Here is a 22,535-nt window from a genome sequence, read left to right as displayed (position 1 = left end):
AAAAAGCAGAACAGCAGAATGTTTCCTGTATATTTTTCTAAAACATATTTCTGAGGAATCCCAGCTGAGTCTGTTGTTCTGAGAAGGTTTTCCATGAGGTTTAAGAGTGTCTTTATGGGAATGTTTGACCAGAAGTGCATCCATCCCTGAGGTCACACTCTGATGTTGGCTCACTGTGTCCGCTTTAATTTGTGACCTGTACTGATGTGAAAGCCTCAAACTAGAACTTGGAAATCGGCCACCTCATGCAGACCTCTCTCTCTCTCTCTCGATCGAACACTAAAGACATCAAAACCTGGAGCCGCTTGTGTACATTTTTTATTCTTGTCAAACATTGACCACTGTTATGTACATTTTACATTTTAAGACGGAATATTTGAGAGACATTTTTCAGCATGGTAGCCAGACTGCAAATGACAAGAGACATCAGAAGTTAGAGAACTTTGTATCACAACATTGCAGTCACAGTGCTATGTAGTATGCACTTGAAACAGATCGGCAACTATCGGACCACGCTGACACTTTGCGTCTCTTTTAAGCTCCAAAGAAACGAAGGTTGCAGCTCATCAGGGAGCAACGATCGACATTACTCAGAGGTGAGCAGAAACGAGGTTTTGTCTTTGTGTTGCAGCTTGCGCCGTTTAGATTGTCTCGACAAGTAAAGTTGCAGCATTTGACGTTTTGAGCAAGGAATGTTTTCAGGCCTCATGTCTGCATGAGCAAACGTGTGGAGTCAAATCTGTTAACAAAACACAACAAGACTTAAAACATAAAGAGAATGCTCTCCCCCACCTCCATTGTTTCATGCCCGACTTTTTAGGTATTCAGCCTACACTGCAAAAACAAAAATTACTTTAAAAAAAAAAAAAGCTCACATATTGTGCTGAAATGTTACTCATAAGTTAGTTTTGTCTTATTCCAAATGTACCAAGATATTTGCTCTAGAAACTAGACCAAAAATGCCTGGTAATATTTTGTGTTTTTGCAGTGCATGTGAAGGAAATGTGATTATGGATGAAATTAAATTGTGAGATTTGAAAATAGGTACGACTCTTTTTGTCTCCATCATTCTACAGATTAATTTAGATTAATAAACTGATATGCAGCCGTTAAAATAGGCGTATAAATTAACAAAGAAGCAAAGCGACAGGTTTGAACCAAATAAGGTTGCCACAGCAACGTGGGCTAGTCATAAAGAAGTGAGCTTCAAATTACCAGTCCAAACATTAATCAGTGGTTTTTATTACTGAGGGACATCGTGACACAGTCTGTGACGTCTTCATATACTGTAAATGCACAATAACCATACAGGACAATGAAAATACTCTCTATTGTACTTGTAGGAGGCCAATCACCCTGCGACCCTCACAGTTTAACAAGATCAAATGATATACGCTACGTTTTGATTCTATCATCTCATTTTTTTTAATTTCCTTTTAGCACTTTCCATCTCTTTGTAGGATCAAAAATCTTTAAAAAATAAATATCTACAAGCAAAGGCGCAGAGCATAATTAAACTGGATTAAATTCAGACATGTTTCTTTTGGCAGTGTATGTGGAGATACCCTGAGACAAAAAACAAAAATAAAACTGAATAATTAGCCTCTGCGTGTTGTTTCCTTTATAATACAGCATACTGGATAAACAGAGAACCTATGGGAGATCATTGATGGCGAGAATGCTTTGGCTTTTCCTGGTGTCTGAGGGAATATTGCACAAAAAGGTTCCTGTAGCTAACTGAGCTGGAAAAACAATAATCACGTGTAAAGCTCTCATTTGTGCATCGAAGGGAATTAAAACACAGACGTAAACGATGAAAAACACTTTCAGAGTGATTTGCACTTATTATGACTTCTTTCTTCTCTCCGCAGGAACATGCAAACAAATACTTTATTTGCTTAGTGTCACTTCAACGTAGAAATTTTGTTGAAAGGAAACAAAAAAACAACTACGACGCTGTTTCCACATCTATCGAAACACAGCCACAATCGCACTAAAGCGCACAATACCGTAATTCTGACGAAGGCAGGTGATAAAATTTGTGCACTTTTTGCCGCCACAACAACCAATTCCACATCGACTTTACAATCAATATAAATCTGCAGTTGGAGGAATAAAAACGAGGTGAAATGAATGTTAGAGAAGCAGAATACAAAAAAAATGTAATTAAGTTTATGTGGTAGAAAATATTGAAGATGATTTGACAATAAGAATAATTTTAAGAGTGATATTAACAAATATTTTTAAAAAAGAGACATCATTGATTCACTTTAAAAACAAACCATAAATCGAGTATCAAACAACACAAAATGATCTGAACGGGATTTTTCGTACGCGTCGACAATCAAGAACGCAGTTTTGATGTGATGACGCGAAGCGAAGGTTTACAAGAGTGACAAAGGATAAACCAAAAGGAAAAAACGTCTGTCACAGTTCAGTAAGAGTCTCTGGAAATAATAACAATAATAATAACAATAAAAAAAAATGTAAAGGGTTAAAAGTGTCGATGTTGAGAACTGAGGAACCAGAAGGTGCTAACCCGTCTCTATTGCACTTGTGATGGACCTCAGACTCACCCGGCTGAGGCGTCGATATTTGGTTGCAGATTATCGCTGATTAAAAAGACACTTGGAGAAAAACGTGTTGATCAGTAAACAAACTGCGGATTGTGTCTGCACTTCTAGAGCGAACCCATGTTGGCGTGTCTGTATGCATTTTTCTTTCTCTCTCTTATTTTTTTTTTTTAAGGGACCAGGTAGGAATAATAATAATAGTAAAAAAAATCAACAACTCAGATTCAACAGTCCGCTGCTTTGTGGTTGTCTCCGTCCTCCCTGGAGAGGGGAGACCTCGCCTCCTTCATCTCCTCGCCCTCCTCGTCGCCTCCGCTGCCGCCGCCGGTCTCGGCCGGATAAACAACCACGCACATCTTCTGGCCCACGTACGTCATTTTGTCTGGAAGAAGACGAGCAGGAAGAAGATGAAGAGGCAGAGAGAAATAAGATATTTGTCCCTGAGTGCATTAGTAAACTGTAATAAGGATTTCGAAGCTTGTTTGGCTGTAATGGCTCCTTCTTTAAGTTCATCTAGGAATCAGTCAATAACAAATAAACAATAATTTGGTTGACTCAAACCGACGTGAAACAGGGAAGTTCAGTCCCATCTGGTGTCACAGAGAAAGTTTCTTTGTGAAGATCTCACTTACCAACGAAGGTGTCAAAGCACTGCGGTTTGTTCTCCCAGTAGACCCCCAGGAAGTAGACAGGAACCCCGGTGAGCATGATGGCGAGCCCGATGCCGCACACGACGGGCTCCGAGTACAGCGAGAAGATGAGCAGGAAGGCCCAGAAGAGCAGGTAAATGACCGGCCAGATCAGGCTGATCTAAAGGGAGGAAAATGCAGACATTTTTACAATTCACAGAAAATACTAAATGCTACTGTATCCTAATGTAACAGGTGTGTTCAAATATTATTATTATTATTATTTTTTTTTTTTACAAGAAATTGATTTCATATGTCATATCAAGTTATTTTTGCAATTTTTTTTTAGTCTGTCAAAAAAAAAAAAATTGTAAACATTTTTCAGCTCAGGATGAATATAGCTTTGTTTTTTTTTTATAGACATACACGTCTTGTTTTAAATCATTGAGCGCTAATTTTTATGGCTACAGATTTTGGTTAGTTTCTGCTTCTATGCACCACAAATCTGGAACAAATTTCAGAAAACTGTAAAACAGCTGAAACACTGAGCTGCTTTTGAAACATTTTAAATGAAACATTATGAGGTGCAACGACTGCACTTGACAATCGTTGAACCTGTGTTCTCCTACTACTATTTCTTTGTGTGATGTAAAGCACTTTGAACTTGCCTTGTTGCTGAAATGTGCCACACAAATACATTTGATTGATTGATTTATTGATTCTGACCAAGTTTCAGACTATTGAGCAGATGTGACGAAGGCATTGCTTCAATCTAAATGGTCTGTCGTCTGAATTATAGCTGATCTGTTTTCTATTGACAGCATTTTTCCTTTTGACCGCTGTTACTTTTTCATCTATGTGGGAACTTATTCCTTTATCATCCATTTTTCAAACATATTTTCTACTTTCAAAGCACTTCCGAAGCACATTTTAAACTACCACAAATTAATGAGTCTGGAATACTATATAGGTTACATTGCTTGTGTAATGTTAATTTGTTATTAAAAAAACAACAACAAAAAAAACGATGATTTGTGGAAGTACAGAATAATCCAGAACAAATGGACGCACCTTGATTGGCCGGTGCATGTTGGGCTGTTTAATTCTGAGGACGATCTGCCCGGCGACAGTGACTCCATAAAAGAGGTAGTTGATGAAGCCCACGTAGTTGATGAGGGTGTACATGTCACTGGTGCACAGCATAAGCAGAGTGGACAGGCACTGACAGAGGACAGACACACGAGTGTACCTGGTTTAGTTTGTCGTCTGGCTGTGTTATTGAGATAGAAACGGACCAGCGATGAAGATGATGAGAGCGGTACTCACAGTGAAGAGCAAAGCAGGGATGGGGGTGCAGCGTTTCACGTGGATCATGGCCAGAAGGCTTGGCAGGTGTCCCTCTCTGGCCCCAGCAAAGAACAACCTGCCACAAAGCAGAGGTAAACATCAGATGCTCACCTCTGCCCTCTGCTGGCAGAAGATGTGACTTCAGAGGCCTCAGGAACAACAACAGGAGTTTATCAGCGCATCAGTTTCATTACATTTTCAAATGATTTCATTTGGTACTCCCTGATGTACTTTTCTATGTATATTACAGAGGGAAAATTCTGGCCCTTTAAAGGGTTTTTGAGCACGAACTTCATATTTAAGCTTCCAAGCTGGATTTAACTCCACACTTTGACTAGGCCACTCCAAGTCTTCATTTTGTTCACTGTTAAATCTTGAATTTCCTAAAATGAATTTCAACTGATAGATGTCAACAACCTTTCTACATCAGTAGATCATGATGTCTAGTTCTTAGCACTGTACTTTGCTAGGTCTAATTAAATTATCCAAGCTATGTTTAGAAATGTAATTGAGTGTGAATTCTTCATGAACAGAAATACGAGGCGTGAAGAACCTATGCGCTCCACGCAGAACTAAGTTCTTTGTATTTTTCCTAAATTTGTCAGCATTAAATAGGTTTTTATCAAGAGAACTTTCCATGACGTTGGCAGTGTTTGCTTAAAATAAGCTGAACAAAAAGACAAAGAAGCCAGACAAAACAACAATGTTTTTGAACCACCTCAGAAGCAGCAGAAGATAACCCCAATGATGGGCGACTCAAAACTTCAACAACGTGAACCCTGGAAGGGAAACAAACGGGTAACGCGACACCAGGCGGACTGACCGTGAGGACGTGAAGAGGGAACCGTTGACCCCTCCGAAGGTGGAGAGAGCCACAGAGATGGGCATGATCCATGCCATGACTCCCAGCAGCTTCTCACCAAACGTCTGAGAGGGAGCGACAGAAAGGAGAGGCTTACAGTCGCCAACCTGACACATGCAGCGACCAGCAAACGCCACTAGAGGGCGACAGCGACTAAAATGAGTAAGTGCAGAAGCACAAGCTGAATCGGGGCCCAGGGCTCACCACGGCAACGGCGTTTGAGGCGAGCAGCTCCTGGGGACTCATGGCCGTGACGTAGGCGATGTTGGCAAAGACGTAAACGAAGGTCACGAGGGGGATGGAGATGAAGATGGCGCGCGGAAGATTCCTGGAGGAAACAGGAGGTACAGCTGAGTCAAAAGGAAAGAAGATGGCGAGCATTGTTCAGTATCTGCAGCCCAGACTGACTAGACTGTATTAACATCAGGCAGCTTCAACTAAAAAGGGGAAAAGGCTTAAACTGGGAATCTCTGTCGGAATGTGACCGCTAATCACCCACAACAGCAACAAGCTGCTTTTCAAGCCGCCTTTTTCCAGTTGAGTGAAGGCAGATTTCTGGACACGGCGAGTGAAGATTAGCTGGAAAATAACAAGCAAAGACTGCTTACACGTAGGGGTCCACCAGCTCCTCTGTGACGTAGTTGAGGAAATTCCAGCCTCCGTAGGCGAACGAGCCCTGTAGGAACGCCAAGGCTATCAAACCCACGTCGTAGTCCTGGAAGGGCTCGAAGGCGTTGGCCGGCTCCAGCCAGTAGTAGTCTCCTGCAGGTGGAGCGGGACAGGAAACTAAAATCAATCTTGACCTCAGAACAGCAGTATTGATACATTATTTAGTGACATGCTGCCATATCTGTGTTAAATTACAACGAACCACATGTAGTGGGGGTGTGTTGATCATTTATGTCTGGTTATATAAACTTGTTTTGCTGAAGGGGTAAACAGGCTGGGTTTTTTTTTATTGCTGTTCTGGCTTGTTGTGAGGAACTCCAGCTGAAAACCATCACCTAACAAGATCAGCGTGTGTGTGTAAAATGTGTTGTACAACAATCCCTCATCAAGCATTCCTCTTAAAACAAAGGCAGAAACGAGAGAACCGTTAAAATATTCTCGTACTGAATGAGGCAGGATCCTGATTGAATTAAAATAAATCCGTCCCATCGTGTCTCAGTTATTGGGCCTTTTGCACACTTATGTCGCCACAAACCTCAAAGTATATCTCAGTGGGATTTTATGTGATGGATCAATCCACATCGTAATTATGAAATGAAAGCAACACGATGCATTGATTTCCTTTATTTTACAAATAAAACTCCTAAAAAGTCAATACTTTGTAGAACCACTGTTTGGTAACCGTTTCTACCTTCATGCACATCTGGAAGCTAAATGTTTTGTTCATTCTTCTTTACAAACTAGCACAAACTCAATCAGAGTGGATGGAGAGCATCAATTAGGAAGTGCTTTATCGCTTATCATCTCGCCTTCGTCATCTCGTACTGGGCTCCAGTTTCACCAGAGGTGAAATCTCTGGGAAGGTTACAGCAACATCTCACAGTGCGGTTCATGGCCTTCTTGAAGCAGAAATAATAAAAACGAGAAAATCTCTCAGGGTGAGTGGAGGGGCAGAAACTGCAGCTGCAAGGTCGAAATGTATAACCTTGAGACGACAACCTGCATTGAAATATGGGAATCATGTGAACCGGGAAGTAAAGTTTCCTTCAAAACTGACTCTGACCAGTTCTCTTATCCCCATGAAGCAACAGCATGATGCTGCCACCACCGGGTTTTTTGATGGGAACGTGTATTCAGAGTGATGCTCACAGTTTTTCGTATTCAGGCTAAAAACTGCAAATATATATACATATATATATTTTTATCTGACTAGAACAAGTTCTTCCACATAGTCATTGTGTCAGTTTGGACTGTGGGAACCTGAAGACAGGACTTCTCATTTCCACTGGCCACAGTGTACAGAGTGCACAGTTCCTTAATGGTCCAGTCAGCACATTCTCTGTTTTTGCCGAATACCTCTAAAGACAATTTGTTCTACCAGAGCAAAGACTGAGTAAGCTCCTGAAGATGTGACCAGGTTCCACCATTAATTGGATTCAGGTGTGTTTGACCACCAAAAGCATGCAGGACGTCATCCAGCCAGCCCTGATTTAGAGGCTTTAATGCACTCCCAGCTTTTCTGATTTCTATCCGGAAAACATTAAAAACAACTTATCGCTTTCTTTCTACTTCATTGTAGGGAAAACAGATAGAATCCCAAAACCTATCCAGAAGTCCTTTCTCTATACCGTCCCTCATTTAGGTTGTTGAATCTTACAACAAATCTCCCAATGTACTCTACAAACTTTCAACACTTTGGGCTCTGAAAAAATCTCACTCTGATATTTCAGACTGTCCTTACAATTACTGGCCCTGATCCATGTTTGCAGGACAAACCCCCCCACGCTTGTGCTGACTTTAGCTGTATGGGTTTTAACCTAAAGGACCCGAGCAACTCGTCAACCCCACTATGCGGCCTGGAGCCTCCCAGGATGACCCCTCTGACCGCGGACATGTGCGGACGGGTTTCAGGTGTTATTTCATGCAAACACGCTGTGGCTGCAGGTCCACTGGGGAGCACAGATGGCAGTGGTAAGCTCACCCTTGCAGATCTGAACGATTCCCATGATGATGATTAAGGCGAGGGCCAGCAGCTTGCCGGCCGTGAAGATGTCCTGCACTCTGGTGGCCCACCGCACGCTGGAGCAGTTCACCCAGGTCAGCAGCACTAAGCAAAAACAAAGGAAAGCAAAAATTACCACAAGCAGTAAAATCTAGTGTTTAGCCTATGTGTATCACAAATGCCTGTTGATGCATTTTCAACACATACCAAGGTTCCCCCCCCCCGTCGTGTTTTTGAGTTAAAAAATGTTTAAAGTTGACGGAAAATTTGAAAATATTACTTGATAATTATGTGTTACTGGAAGATTTGAAGATTAATACCTGAACACCAACTATAAAGTCTTTAAAAAAAAAAATCCAAGCATTTTTTGAAGACTTTAATAAATAAGCAACGCTTAGCCTGATGAAGACGAGCTTTGTTATTAGAGGTTGTATTATGTTCCGGATGGAAATCTGGAAATATGTTTTAACCGAATTTAAATTAGAGCTTAAAAGACGCAAAGTAAAATTATGTCGCTTTGTTTTGTAAAAGCTCACAGTAATTCAGTGTAGAACCACATGTTGCTCACCTTTCTGAGGCTTTCAGCCAGCATTTCTCTACACACAGAACAAAATTGGCTTTGCTGTATGCTGCTGAGTTAAACAGGCCATTGGGTTTGAACCAATAGGGTGCCATTAAACAACAGGGCCTGCTTGGATTAAGTTCATCACATTAAATAACTCTGAAGCCGGTACTGCAGGGAACAAAGACACATAAGCAGACACAGAGCGCGCTCTGTGAGGCTCCAAGTGTGGGACTTTAACTGTGAGGGTATTTTCCTCTCCAAATAAAATTACAGCTGTGGTTAAAGGAAAAGCGGGGGAGGGGGCAAACGAGGGCAGCGAGGCCAGCCTACGGCTGACAGGCAAGGGAAGTAAAAGCACAACTTAGTAAGCAGGCCTAATTAAAGTAATTACAGGCTAAACCTTTTAATCCACAACTTGTAAACACAGTTGTTGATTTGTTGCTTCCACCTTCTCTGTTACTGACTGCTGCATAAACGTTTAATCGTGGAGCTTAGTTAAAAGGAACATGTTGAGCAAGTTAACTGTGAGCAACAGGAAAGAGACAAAATGAAGCAACGTCCCAGTAAGACCACAATGGGCTTTGTCCTAGTCAAAGCCCGCTTACTGGTCTCATTCAGATGGTGTGTGACTGCTGAAAGCAAGCTTTACTCTGACTGATGTCACAGCTTCTCCCTGAACGCATTTCAGCCAAAAGCGTTAAAACTTTTTCTTCATTTTGAACGCTTTTTTCCCCTAAATGTATTCTTTGTCTAATGAGTGAAACGGCGCTTGTGTTGACATTTTCCTCAGGAACTCAATATAAAAAGGAAAGATTATTAATATGTCTACAATTCTTTTTGAAAAATCGGAGTAATTTATGCAGCAAGTTTGACAGGCACCAACCCTCTTACTCTGGAAACTGAGAGTAAGAGTTTCCTTACTCTTACTCTCGGATTACTCTGGTAATCGGAGCAAATTACCAAGTTGCTCCGATAGTATTTTTCCACCATTTTTTTTTTTTTTTTGCAAATACATTAGGACAAACAATATCCATTTGTAACTCAAATACGCACTACAAATGGATAAAAATGTGTCTGTTTCTCTCTCTCTCTCTTTTTTGCTATAAATAAATGACGCGTTTCTGAACTGATTTAACTGTCGCTCAACGTTGAGTAGCATGTCTCTGAATAGATGGTGAAGGATAAATAAATAACATTCCAGATGGTTAAATTTGGGCAATCCCAGACATGCAAAAACAGGCCGAGATAAACGGATGCAGCTCGTGAGTCTTATAAACATCGGTGACGTCACAGTTCATCCAGAACATCCCGCCTCTCACCTACTTTTGCTCTAAACAAAAAGATCAGACAGAAGGGAAAACATCATTAAGAAGACTCGGGTTTTTGTTTTTTTTTGTCAAAAAGCAGCTTTACAAGATCTGTCCCAGAGAGGAGCCGTGAAAACACCGATGCAACTTTCAAGATATCCGAGGGTAATTTGTTGCACAACACGACACATGTTTTTAATGAAGGAGTTCAAAAACGGGACGAGGGAGCCTACTAAATGTAGGTCAATGTGTCACGAGTATAAAAAGGTACAAAGTGTTCAGACGGTGCAGATTCTGCTGAGGCGGGTGTTTTTCTCTTGCAGCAATTAGCCCCACTGGATACGTCCTTTCCCTCTGCTAATCACACGGTTTAGAGCTAACCACAAAGCTTGACTGAGAGAGTTTTTATGGTTTTATAAAAGTATTAATTGTAGACCATCACAGTTGTTTGAGAGAAACCTATCCTGCCTTTGAAAGTCCCTTCTTTCAAAAGCCATTTATAAGGTTTTTATTACTGTGAACATTTTATACATCAAATTAGAAACAAAAGAATCCCCTAAGATGAAAATTACACAAACTTGGACAAGGGGATTAAAAATGTTTTAAAAAGTTTATTTTTATTTATTTTTTTAAAGTGGGAATAAGTTTATTAAAACAATTAGATTAGCCATCCAGCAACCCAAATAATTAGTTTTATCCTATAAATAGGATTACTAAAATTAGACACTGCTGCTGCTGCGTGGCTTAATTAACTAATCATCCTAAGAACATGTTCTGAATATATTACTTTCTTGCTGTTTAAAATTCTCCTCAATAAAAATACTGGCATATTAGTAAAGAATAAAAATAATAAAATAAATAGAAACATTTTTGTTTGAAATACAAATGGACATCATTTCTTGATGATGTACTTTTTTTTGGCCAGGTAAGGAAACTATGCCAGGACCTTTAAAGTGGTTGTCTCGTTTTATTTCACAATATTTTTTCCATTTATTCCCGTTATTTTAAATATAAGACTGGATGCAGTAATATATTCAATATTCATACTTGAGGCTTTCATTAATTGTTTATAGTTCTCTATTTAGTTAAAAAAACAAACTTTTATCCAGACATGTACCACAAAGCAGGCTCAGTATTAATAAACACTTTCACTTCTCTCACTTTTACCGTAAATTTGTTTGCAAACTCGGACAACGCTCCATCGCACGGGCCACTAATGGTAAATTTCACTTTGTAGTTCACAGCTACAAAAAGCTAAATGAGGCTTAATTAAACTTCTCTACTTTTATGCCAGCTCTAAGGTTTCAAAAGCACTTCATTCGTTACAGTAGGAGAAACGGGAAACAACAAAACCCCCCCGCATGACGAAGTCTTCACCTTGAAAGCAAGCAGAGACGTCTGAGCTGCGTGAAAAATGAGAACGACGGCTCCAGTTTTTCCAGTTGCTCTCGCTCTTGTTTTTCTGTCAATCACACAGCAGCGCACAAGAGCCAGAGCCTCACCTGACGTTTTACAAATAAGCTTTCGAGAATTCACTCCAAGCCAAACACATTAAAAAGACAAAAGAAAAACCAAAACAATAAGTTACATTTGGACAGAAAGATCCCCATGAACACGAATTTTCAATACGCAATCACAAATCGCTCAACAATAAAAACAGTCCGCTCTCTTTGAAGCATTCACGCCCGTCTCTCTCCGTGTGTCTGTCGGCCTCCTGCAGTATTTGACTCACGTCTGTGAACTGATGAGGGCTTTCAGTCAAACTCCTTCACATTTCTGCGTTTCTCCTCATGTAATGACCGCTTGCTCTCCTTGTTCAGCCCTGTTTGCTTTCATCTAACCTCAGATAACATCTCAAGAACATGCAGAGGGCAGTGGATATAAAGAGATTTTTTTTTCTTAGCAAAGCCAAAATACACATATTTGTGTATTCCAGTGACTTTGGACTGTTTTGTTCTCTCCAGATCAGATGGTGCCATGTTTGACAGCTTAATGTAAATAACAGGCCTGAATTAGGAAGTAATTCAAAGCCTTCAGAGAGTAGTGAACTACAAACTACATTTATCTCTGTAGTTTCCCAAAATTGCAACTACTGAGAAACACACGCTCACACAGCGGTTAAGGACGTGAGTAAGAAACGGTTTGTTTACATGTAAGAGGAAGTGGGACGAAATGAAAACAACACGTTCCAAAACCGAACTGACCTGGAGCAATTTGATTCATAACATCTTATTCAGTGTGTTCCTCACATGTCGTCGCTTCACAGGACAAAAGGAGCTTCATGTTCGCGATCTCGACCAAAGACCTTAATCGTATATATTCTTTTAACTAAAGGAAAATAAAATGGTAAATCCTCACGATCACTGATCTACATGACAGAGTCCAGTGCAGCTGCAAGTGGTTCTTGATGTAAACAGCCCGACTTTAATGAAAACAAGTCGTTCTGATTGGGTCGCTCTAACGGCTAAGCTAAGAGCTCATCAGGACCAAATCACAAAACCCAGCTTATTAGCTGAAGTAGAGCAAAAAGTCTCTGTGGAGATTTAAAAATGCAGCGTGTGGGTTGAAGAAATAGGAGGTAGAAAAGTCTTGACACCGGACCCGACCGACGCCTGACCATTTAGTTGACCGTCTACCTCATTTTCATACTAATAGCTCTTTGAGTTTCAAATATTCCTTTGTGTCTGTGTCTGTCGTCTTGTTTTTGGATTTATTTTTTTATAATTTTTTTCTTTCTGAACGGTGGTTGTTGCATAAATTGTATCAACCACTTCCTCACTACAGCAACAGAAACAGTCCCGGTTTTTGAATATTTCATTCCTGCAGGCTTTACTGCTTGACAACGACTAAAGGCAGTAGTATCTTCTGGGTAAAGGATGCCACAGGATAAGTTTTAGATTACAGTTTGACATGTTCCTTATGCAGCCCCTTCCGCCCCTTCTCTGATGCCGCCCTGGGTGACTGTCAGTACGCCGCATGAAAACAGCTAACGGTTTTCCTGTCACAGTAGATTTCACTCGTCGCGTATGAAGCGTGTTACTCACGGAGACAGATGGCGGCCAGCAGCCGCAGGCCGTTCTCTGGCGGAAAGCAGGTGGGGAACAGAGGCTGGAGGACGTAGTTGGAGAACGTCAGGGCGATCACGGCCTGGTTGGTGGGGTAGATGACCAGCACGGCGATCCACAACCGGAGGAACCTATAAAGCAAAGACACACAGCAGTAAAGACACAGATGCAACTCAAGGATGTTATTTAAGGCATTGTGTTCTTATGCTTTGTTTTGACTCCAGTGAAGTAATTTTACACCGATTCAGAGCTAAATAAATAAACCGTTGTATGTGGATATGGTTACAGGAACTCTGAGAAGAAACGCAACGGGGAAATCCCATGTTGTAACACACTAAAGCTGTTTGTTGTTCTGACCGACTTCATTGTAGTCAGCCAAGACTTCCTCCCATTTTTATTTCTTGCCGGTGAAGTGAAACAGCAGCCGTTTCAGCTCCGAGGTCACCACAGGTCGCTGCTCCTTCTCACTTTGTTTCACGAGAACCAAGACACTTTGTCGGCACACGTAAAAGTCTCGCCACAAACAAATTAACGACTTACAGAAACCAGAGCAGAAAGAAGACGACGTTCGTTGGTCCTCTGACAAACAGCAAACCAGCTGACCCTGATGTCAGAGGCAGAATAGGGATTCAGATAAGAATAAGAGCGAAGCTGACCGAGGATCAAAGCAGAGGAAGCACACAGTGACACTCAGACTGATTAAAAGTGCTGAGATGAGGGACAGAAGAAGAACGTGCATCACAGTTCAATAGGACAAACCAGGAATGCTGAACTTCCATGAAATTCCCTAAAAACTCATGTTGGGATCGTTACACCTGACTGTACTGAGCATCCTCAGCAACCAGCGCTGATACTGGACCGTTCTGTTTTAATGTACATTTTGTTCTGTTTTACAACTTTACCTCAACTCTTTGTTCAGAAACATGATAAGGTTTGATTTTACGCTGAATATATTATAGCTCATGCAGAGGGTTTGTTGGTAGCAGCTTCTGAAATAAACATTTTATTAAGCAAAGACGGCTCTCTACATGAGAGCACAGTGACACTACATTATAAATTGAGCCATGTTATTTGTTTTTAAGATGTTTTTTTTCCTTTATGTAAACAGGAAAGTATCCAGGGATTCAACTTCAAAATAATTCATAAAGTGGAAAAATGATACAAATTAGACAAATAGCTACAGGAAAAAAAAAGCATTTGAGACATGTTTGTATTCACTCTATTGTATTCATTCATCTGATTTAAACTTTAATTAAAACATATTGAGGAAAAACAAAAACAACAAAAAACCTTTTTATGCACAAATAAGTGCAACACAAAACCCAGTCATTAAAAAACTTTTTAGAAATGAAGTATTTCAAAAGTGAAGTATTTTTCCACAAGTATTTCTCCACACTCATTTTCACAAATTCAAAATATTTCAGATTTTAGGCGAGAGGAACAAAAATCGATGCATAACAGATCACTTTATCCAAATAGAAATCTAAAACGGTATGTTTTACATTTTCATTAAGCTGAATTCGCTTCAGTCCAGACGCCTCCGCTGTGTTTCCGGCTTTACGTTTAGGATTGTTGTCCTGCTGAAAGCTGAATCTCCGCAGAGCTACCATGGATTCTCTCTCCTTTCCATTTAGGGGTTTCAGATTGAAGGGAGCTGCATACAAACGCACACTTTCTTCTACACCTCACCTGAAGTTAAACAAGCCTCAGAGAAATAACAAAGTCTCTTTGTTTCTGAGCATTCGTCCACCACAAAAACTACACTCGGCTTCTCACACGAACACGGAGACACACCTTCGACCCAGCCCACCCGCACACGCTGCATGTGAACACATGGGGACAAAAGCTGCAGCAGAACTCAAACAATCACCAGTGGAAGTTGGTTTATTTATGTCGAACAAGGGGGGCACAGGGAAACACTTCAAACCGGGCTTCTGACGCCACAAGCTACAAAGTCTCTGGAGGCATACGCTCATTGATGTGTATTGATTCTCGCTCTACGAAAACAACCTGTGGCTGTTATGTCTGGTCTAATTCCTCCCCGATACTATGGGCTCTTGGGTTAGCAAAACAATCCTCGGATCCGTGTTTACAGTCCGGACCCCAGGAAGGCGGCGTGTGAAATCCACTCCGACAAGTCGGATGGTTTTGTAATGCTGTTTGTGCCGCTTTGCACGACTCCTGAGCTTTTACAGGCTTTCGGGACGGACGTAAAGAGGCCTGGATGTCACCTTCAGTCGTGTGCGCTCACGTCCTTCCCCCGACTCTGATCCTCAGGTAGAGTCCCACGATTTCACTTTGAAGCGTCCAGAGCGTCTAAAACAATCTTTGGTTTGAGGAACGCCATTCTCTAGCCAGGTTTGCTTTGCATTGTGGGATGCGGTAGAGTAAATAAACGAGCAGCACGTCTTTTTCCCTAAAGCATAAGGTCCTACGTGACTTTCAAGATGTTTTCTCCACATTCATTTATCACATTGATTTTTCTTAATAGTGAAAAATCAATTCACTATTGATTTTTCAATAGTGAATTGAAAAATCACTATTGAAACGCACACAGCATCTGCTTCCTGTATTTATATTTGGCACTCCCATCTGGTAAGATGTTTCTCTGACTGAACTACCCCCCTCCAAAGATTATTAAAATGTACAAATGCTTATCAGTTATCAGAGGTGGCTCTGTTTTGACCTCTGACCTCCTAGTAATCTAGACTAGAGGTTTCATTAATCTATGTTTTATAAAATCTCTAAAAGATCCAGTTCATGATCAATCACCAATTTTTTTTTTTTATCCAAGTTTACTTTTTTTATAGTGCGGATTAAGATATAGTTAAATTGATTCCAGATTTAATGAAAAAAAAAAGTGACAAACAAATGAAAACACTAGCATAGCGCACACTTCGAACCTTTCCTCACCCCTACCTTTTACTGTAACACGTAAATGTCGCCGGACGGTGACTTATGGATGTCTGAGTGTGCACGGTTACCCAGCCAGGCCTCCAAATATGTCCTTCACGTAGGAGTAGTCGCCCCCTGATTTGGGAATGGTGACGCCCAGCTCGGCGTAGCACAGCGCTCCGATGGCGGTGATGATGCCCGTGATGATCCAGACGATCAGGGCCAGGCCCACAGAGCTGGCGTTCTCCATCACTCCCTTCGGACTGACGAAGATTCCCGAGCCGATGATGTTACCTGGTGGGGAGAGGAGTCAGGTTTCAGTGCAGGTTTAAGAAGAATAGACCTTTTTCAACTGGTGCCACTTACAAAATTTTACCTCATATTTCCCATTCACCGTCTCTTTCTTTCACATTTATCCAAATTGTTTACAAAGGACTGCGTCATCGTTTTATTTGCCGCATTAGCAGACATCAGCTAAAGGTTACGGGCAAACTAAGCAGAAAAGCAAACTCAAAATCAGGCAGCGGATTAACAGACTCAAACGGAAGAGAGTTAAAAAAAAAACAGGGGATGTGTTATGCTGACTAAGCAGAGATGTGTGAACGACAGAAAGCAGGGGTGAACGAGTGCAAAGAGGGATTAAAGGTGGACTCATAATATCCTGACAGAACCGCTGAGCGTCAAAGTGACGTTTTCGCACAGAGTCGGAGGGAGCGCCGATTGGCTGACATGAAAGCCTGAGGAAGAGTTTGAGGAACGTCCAGGATTTACTGGGATTTCACTCTGCGTTAGGCAGTGAGAAGTCAAAGATCGCTGGCTTTGAATCCTAACGAGCTGGATGATTGGCTGAACGGCTGCAGCAGTTCAAAAGTCAGAGTTATGATGATGGTGTCACATTGTTGATCTCCTGTCACTCCTGACTATAAAGTGTAGGAAGCTGTGTAACCTATAAGTGTCAGAGAAACACAGCGTCTATTTTTAAACCCTACAAAATCATATCCTCTTGATTAAAAGTGTCTAGACACATAAAACGAGCGACTTTCAGATTTTATTGGAAACTTTACAGGTAAGGCTTCACCGTCGGTAAAGTTTGAAGATGCTGATAGCATTGAGGTCACCTCCCTGATTACGCAACTTCACTTGCAGGTAAAAAGAACAAAAAGTTCTCACTTCCCTTGGTTACCTTGACATATTTATAAGAGGACAGGTCTACAGTACATGACCTTTGACACCTTAAGGAAAAAAAAAAGAAGTGCTAAGTCAGCCCACGATTTTACGGCTTCCGCCATCTCTGATTTGCTTCTTCCAAAGACAAACTTTGGTTAAGTTTACCGCCTCTCCTGACCTGAACGGACTGACTCTGCAAGATGAAGTGATTGAGTCTGCCTGCTCTGCGTCCAGCGGTCATGTGCAGCTCCGCACCGACGTGAGCCAAACTGCTGACTGTCAGGGAATGGTGGCGTTTCCTGTCCTCATTTCAACTTCTCTCTAGGTGCATTTTCTGTCTTTTTTTTTGTTAAAGCAGCTCCCAACCCAGCTGGCTGAGTCTGGACTTTAACTGAACACAGTTCAAATCAGTTTTAAGAAGCAGTAGATTAGCACAGAAAAACGTCTGAGGTGCCAGATTACTTGCTTTCAGAAATGAGTTCCTCTTTTCACAAAGAGCTGCAGCAGGATGTCGTTTCACACATTTTATTATCCACTTTTTTATTTTATTGCTGCACTGCTGTTTGACGGAAGAAGAGCACATATCTGCTTCTGGTGAACTTTAGTTTTCTTTATGGCTGCAACAAGCCTTCTGCCTCAGCAGGACATTGTGATAGCGCTAGGCACATTTGATCTGCATTTAAAACAAATGAACTATAAAGGAAACTTGATTTATTTGCAGCCTGTAGGTCAGGAGAAGAAAAACGGTTATTTTATCACTACGAAGAAATCTTGTAGGGATTATGAAAAAATTAGAGCCGTAAAAATTCACTAAAATGAAGAATTTGCACAATGATGCATAAAATAATTAAACTGTTTATTCCTCAGTGAAGTTATGACACCTAAGAGAAATGAAACTCAGTGTGGGTCTCCCCGTTTCATTTGCCTCTCAGTCAAAACGGAAACGACACGGAAACCTCAGGCGTCCGGACAACGACGAGCTAAAACTGGATGCTCGGGGTGCTGTTTGTACGTCGTCCCACTAAAATGCTTTTAAATCGTGTGCTGGCAATGAACACTGGAGTTGTACTGATAGTTCAAACCACAGAAGTTAATAAAACAGCATTATCAGGGCGGAGTCCTCTGAAGTGACCAAAAGTTCATTTGCAATCTTCGTTTGGCGACGCCGCGCGCTGCTGGATTACCTGTTAGATAAACTCACACCACGGACCATAAAAAAGCGTTTGAAGTCCTTTTCACGCATCGTCCACGTCACCTGAGCTCCCATCTCTCTGGCGCGTGACGACCTGACCGGAGCGAGCGCGAGTGAATTACTTTGGTCAAGGACAAAGTAACTTGTCCGTCTGTGGCGACTCTGTCAAATCCTGGACGCCGGAATGGCCGTCAGCCCCAGTTCTCTGTTACAGTTCATTTGAACGGAGAGAGATAAATAACGTGATGCAGCGCTGTTACTACCAGTGGGCGGGGCTAATGCTTTAATACGCACGCGGACGCACTGTTATCTCCTGTTAAAAACTGTGTTAATATTTTTAATGACTCTGATTCGTAAGCTGTTTGCGCTCATAAACTCTCCCGTGTCTGCTGTGGCCAGACACATTAATTGTCCCTTCTGGTTGGGATGTGTAAGAAGCCTGAAAGAAATTCCTTTTTTATTGTAGTTGCATAATCTCACACCTAAAAATAATAGTAGTAATAATAAAAGCTGAATAAGAGACTGCTTAGGGCACATGTGCCAAACTCGAGGCCGGACACCAAATCCGGTCCACCGCAGCTATTTCTGTGGGCCACAGAAATATATCTTCAAGTTAACAGCTCTGGGCTTAAATGTTATTTCATCAGCCAAGTTGAAGCAGCATAAAATAACCCTCTTAATATTTTTTGTAGGATTTAGTCCTGATTATTGCAACAGCCAAGGAAGAAGAGTGTTTGTTGAACTGTTTCTCTGTTGAGTTGCACACATATTCTTAGTTCATTTGGCTTTTACCCAGAGATGATCCGTTCTCACGTTACTGGAAGAATCAATGGGATATTTCAGTAAAGTTGTTAGAGAGAAGAGACCCACAGCATCATATATCCTCCACTATGCTATTCCTACTAATCTATTTTTTGCCAGCTGCCAAATGCATTTAGAGTTTCTTCCATGGCTTGCTATTTTTATCTACGCCTTTTCTAGTTCACTGTAGGAAAAAGTGGCTGTTTTTTGTCTAAATATGACCCAGGTCTGACTTTTAATGCCCGTCTAAAATGTGATCTTTCCAGTCAGATCCACATATCTGATCCTAAACCTCCCGACTGTTGCTTTCCATATCTTTCTATCTGTTCTCCACTTCTCTCGCTCTTCCTCTGTCAGCAAACCTCCTGGGAGGACACTGTGCCGTTCGCACTCTTGCTGTCACCTTGACTCCCCCCCCTCTCGTTACCTTGGAAACACACGAATGAGTCACCCCCAGTGACGACCAGCCTCGCTCCGTCTGGACATCCTGCAGCATGTTTAGGCCCACTGGTTGGTATTGATCAGACTGATGGGATTATCTTTACATGTTTGTCCTCTGGATTGTTTCGGCCTGACTGACCTCGGTTCAGTCCCGTCACCCTCTCTGTGTCATTACACCGTCTCTGGGCTAAGTTAGGCTTAACAGCGAAGCAAATGGTGCCAATAAAGTATCAGAGATTGCTTTAGTTCTTGAATTTTGGTATAAAAATATGTGCTGAAACGGCCGGTCACTCGTTCTGATTGCACTTTGGCAGCAAAAGGTTGCAGGAAAAAGATCAAAATGCTAAATGAAACAATGCGGATCAATTTGACACCCATTAACCAGACTGAGCTTACTCTCTGTCAGCTACAGTTCCTTGCAAAAAATGTCCAAACACTTTGAGTTTTTTCACATTTTGTCATGTCATTTTGTTACATAGAGTCCATATGCATGTAATTTAGCCTTAGCGTCGATCCAGCTAGCCTGGTTTTTTTGTTCTGTGAACGTCTCTTAGTGTTGGAGCAGAATTAAGTTATACACTGTAAAAACACAAAATCTTACCAAGTATTTTTGGTCTCGTTACTAGTTCAAATATCTTAATACGCTCGAAATAAGACAAAAATAACTCTAAGATACTGTTAAGCAAGGAATAGGAGATTGTTTTATGTACTAGCTTTAAGTGAAATAGTCTGCAAGTGGAACAGGTACTGTTTTATGAATATGAACAAGGTTGCTGAAATGTTACTTGTAAGTTGGTTTTGTCTTATTTCAAGTGTGCTCAGATATTTTGAACATCCCCAAACTGAGCTTTCCATTCTCAGAACAACTCCAGACACACAAAGGGAGAATCTGTTGATGGGGGGAAAAGCTTTAAGTCTCTGAATGTGGAAAAGTGAGAAGCTGGGTTGAACTGCTGAGAGAAGCCAACAGAGGAAGTCCTCTGCGTCCATAGATGGGGCAGATTAAAGGTTCAGAAGAAGGCGATCTGCATACAGAACGTCATGAGTGGTGGAAAACGAACACATCACACTGAATGCACCATCTCAATGACGGAACATGCAGGTGGCAGTACCATGATGGGGGAGGGGGGAATCTAACTGCACAGTCTGACTGAGCTGGAGATGTTAGGCAAAGTAAAATGAAATTAAATAAATAAATAAATAAATAAATAAAAATCAGCCTCAAGTTGTGCAAACAGATTTTTAAGCTTGCCAGTCATGTGCCTCTAAAATCTTTCTTGCAGAGATGAGTGAGTGAGTGAGTGAATGAGTGCACTCTCATTAAAAGCAGATAACAAAAGTTTTAGTGATTAACAAGAGAAGGTCTCAGGTAAATTTAACAGCATTGGACCCCCTCGTTGACCAGTCTGGGCTTTACATTTTTATTAACGTGAGTCAACAGTGAGCACAGTAACACACCGAGGATGTAGTAAAGAGAGGGAGCCACTCACCGACTATAATCCCACATGCGCTCACGAGTCCGATCTCCTTCTTGAGCGCAACTCCCCCAGACTCCTTCTCAGCGGCCGCATCCTTGGCAGAGCCCGCCGTGCTGCTCCGTTGTCTTGGTCCGTCCGTCATATTGATTCACTTATAGATGTTTTTTTTTTTAAATTTATTGTCCAAGTTGTCTTGTTTCTTTCCTCCGCACGGCACCTGATGCTTGCCCCACTGCGCTTGAATCGCCTTGTGCGCACGTCCTCCCCTGCGCACAGGACAATGTTCACTGAAACGTGCCGCACTTTATCTGATGAGGAAGGATTGCCTGTTTTTTTTTTTTCGGCGATGTCAGCAGCTTTTCAGGAGGGGTTGAAAACTAAATAAAATATGTATATTTTTTAAAGGATAGTAGGAAATAAGCCACAAGCTTTCAAAAAACAGCCTAGAAATATGTTTTCATTTACCCGGCTGGAGTAATTACGCACCGGCAGAACCGCAGAAGAAGCACACAAGCACATATTCCGGTTACTACTCAGTTTATTCGTGATTCGTGTGCGATTCAAAGCTGTTCTCAAAATAATAAATATCTCTTTTTCTAAAGCTCTCACAGCGTCCTTGTCCCAGATGTGAGAACAGGCACAACCATCATCTCTTCTGTGCAGCAGGAAAACCAGCGGAAGGTTAAAAGCAGCAGCAGCAGCCTGGTCTTCTTCTTCTTCTGTCCTCCAGAGTTTAGACAGGAGGACTTGTGTTTGGATTCATATCCATACTTCCCCTTCATATAAAAACATAATAGCACCTCCCCATGGCTGCCTCCTCCTGTCTGTTTTTCTTTTCTCTAGGACCCTCCTTTTTGTAATTTTCTTTTCCTCCCCTCAGCTACCAGCTGTTCACCAAATCTGAAGCACAGAAACACAAACACACACACACACACACACACACACACACACACACACACACACACACACACACACACACAATAAATTAAAGCTATTTTCTAGGCAGCAGCTCCTCACCTTGCAGTTGCGCTCTGTCTCAGTTCATATTCTGTCCCAAGTTTTGCCTCATAGCCTCAGTTATTATTCAGGACGCGACGCAGCAGAAAGGCTGCTTCTAAATTTAGACTTTTTTTTTTTTTTTTACTCAGACGTCACGACTCACTTTCCAGGCTTCGCGGTTCGCTGACAGCCCCACTCCATCGCTGCTTTATTCGCACAAGACGCATTTCGTCAGAAAGTTGGAACCCTGTTGTGAATTGTTGATGTAGTTCTCTGATCAATGTTTACCTGGAATTGAATAATTATCCGTATTTGATCAGTGCTAGGTTAATACAGACACATTTTTGAATACACACACGGTGTAATTTTTTTAATTAACGGTTTAATTAAAAAAAATGCATTTCATTTCAGGAATTTTAAATTTAGAAAGTTAAATCCTAAAATAGTAAACTTGCTCAATACAAATTTCAGGTGTTTCTCTGTATGCTTTGACGACTTTTGTTAGGATTTGAGTTTTCTGTGCTTATTGTGATCCTGTTCACT

The 22,535-nt window shown here is 41.4% G+C and overlaps 1 protein-coding gene across 6 annotated transcripts; it reads right to left on the bottom strand.

The window, feature by feature from the left end:
• Positions 1-1,222: 1,222 nt before the first annotated feature.
• slc7a8a (solute carrier family 7 member 8a) lies at positions 1,223-22,112 on the bottom strand. 6 transcript variants are annotated; one of them, XM_007563660.2, is made up of 12 exons: positions 22,011-22,112; positions 21,006-21,259; positions 16,004-16,208; positions 12,999-13,150; positions 8,062-8,187; positions 6,020-6,173; positions 5,616-5,739; positions 5,373-5,476; positions 4,529-4,625; positions 4,274-4,423; positions 3,206-3,383; positions 1,223-2,955 (listed from the first exon to the last, which is right to left on the bottom strand). In XM_007563660.2, exons 2-12 carry the CDS (start codon positions 21,133-21,135, stop codon positions 2,798-2,800), a joined length of 1,578 nt encoding a protein of 525 aa, XP_007563722.1. In that variant the 5' UTR covers positions 21,136-21,259; positions 22,011-22,112; the 3' UTR covers positions 1,223-2,797. The 6 variants fall into 6 exon arrangements, with proteins under 6 accessions (XP_007563722.1, XP_007563723.1, XP_016532669.1 ...); XM_007563661.2 differs by lacking the exon at positions 22,011-22,112 and adding an exon at positions 21,459-21,907; XM_016677183.1 differs by lacking the exon at positions 22,011-22,112 and adding an exon at positions 21,480-21,907.
• Positions 22,113-22,535: the final 423 nt, after the last annotated feature.

Source organism: Poecilia formosa, unplaced genomic scaffold (genome assembly GCF_000485575.1).
Source record: "Poecilia formosa unplaced genomic scaffold, Poecilia_formosa-5.1.2 Scaffold149, whole genome shotgun sequence".
In the NCBI taxonomy this organism is placed as follows: domain Eukaryota; kingdom Metazoa; phylum Chordata; class Actinopteri; order Cyprinodontiformes; family Poeciliidae; genus Poecilia; species Poecilia formosa.
The sequence above is the reverse complement of the archived record's forward strand: the minus strand, read 5'-3'. Positions and strand labels throughout refer to the sequence as shown.

Bases quoted from the DNA above. Each gene is read 5' to 3' on its own strand.
- slc7a8a (XM_007563660.2), bottom strand. From the start codon at position 21,135: ATGACGGACGGACCAAGACAACGGAGCAGCACGGCGGGCTCTGCCAAG. The intron at 3,384-4,273 runs GTGCGTCCATTT...TCCTCCCTTTAG, and splicing joins ACATGCACCGGCCAATCAAG to ATCAGCCTGATCTGGCCGGT. The intron at 2,956-3,205 runs GTAAGTGAGATC...GTCTTCTTCCAG, and splicing joins GTGCTTTGACACCTTCGTTG to ACAAAATGACGTACGTGGGC.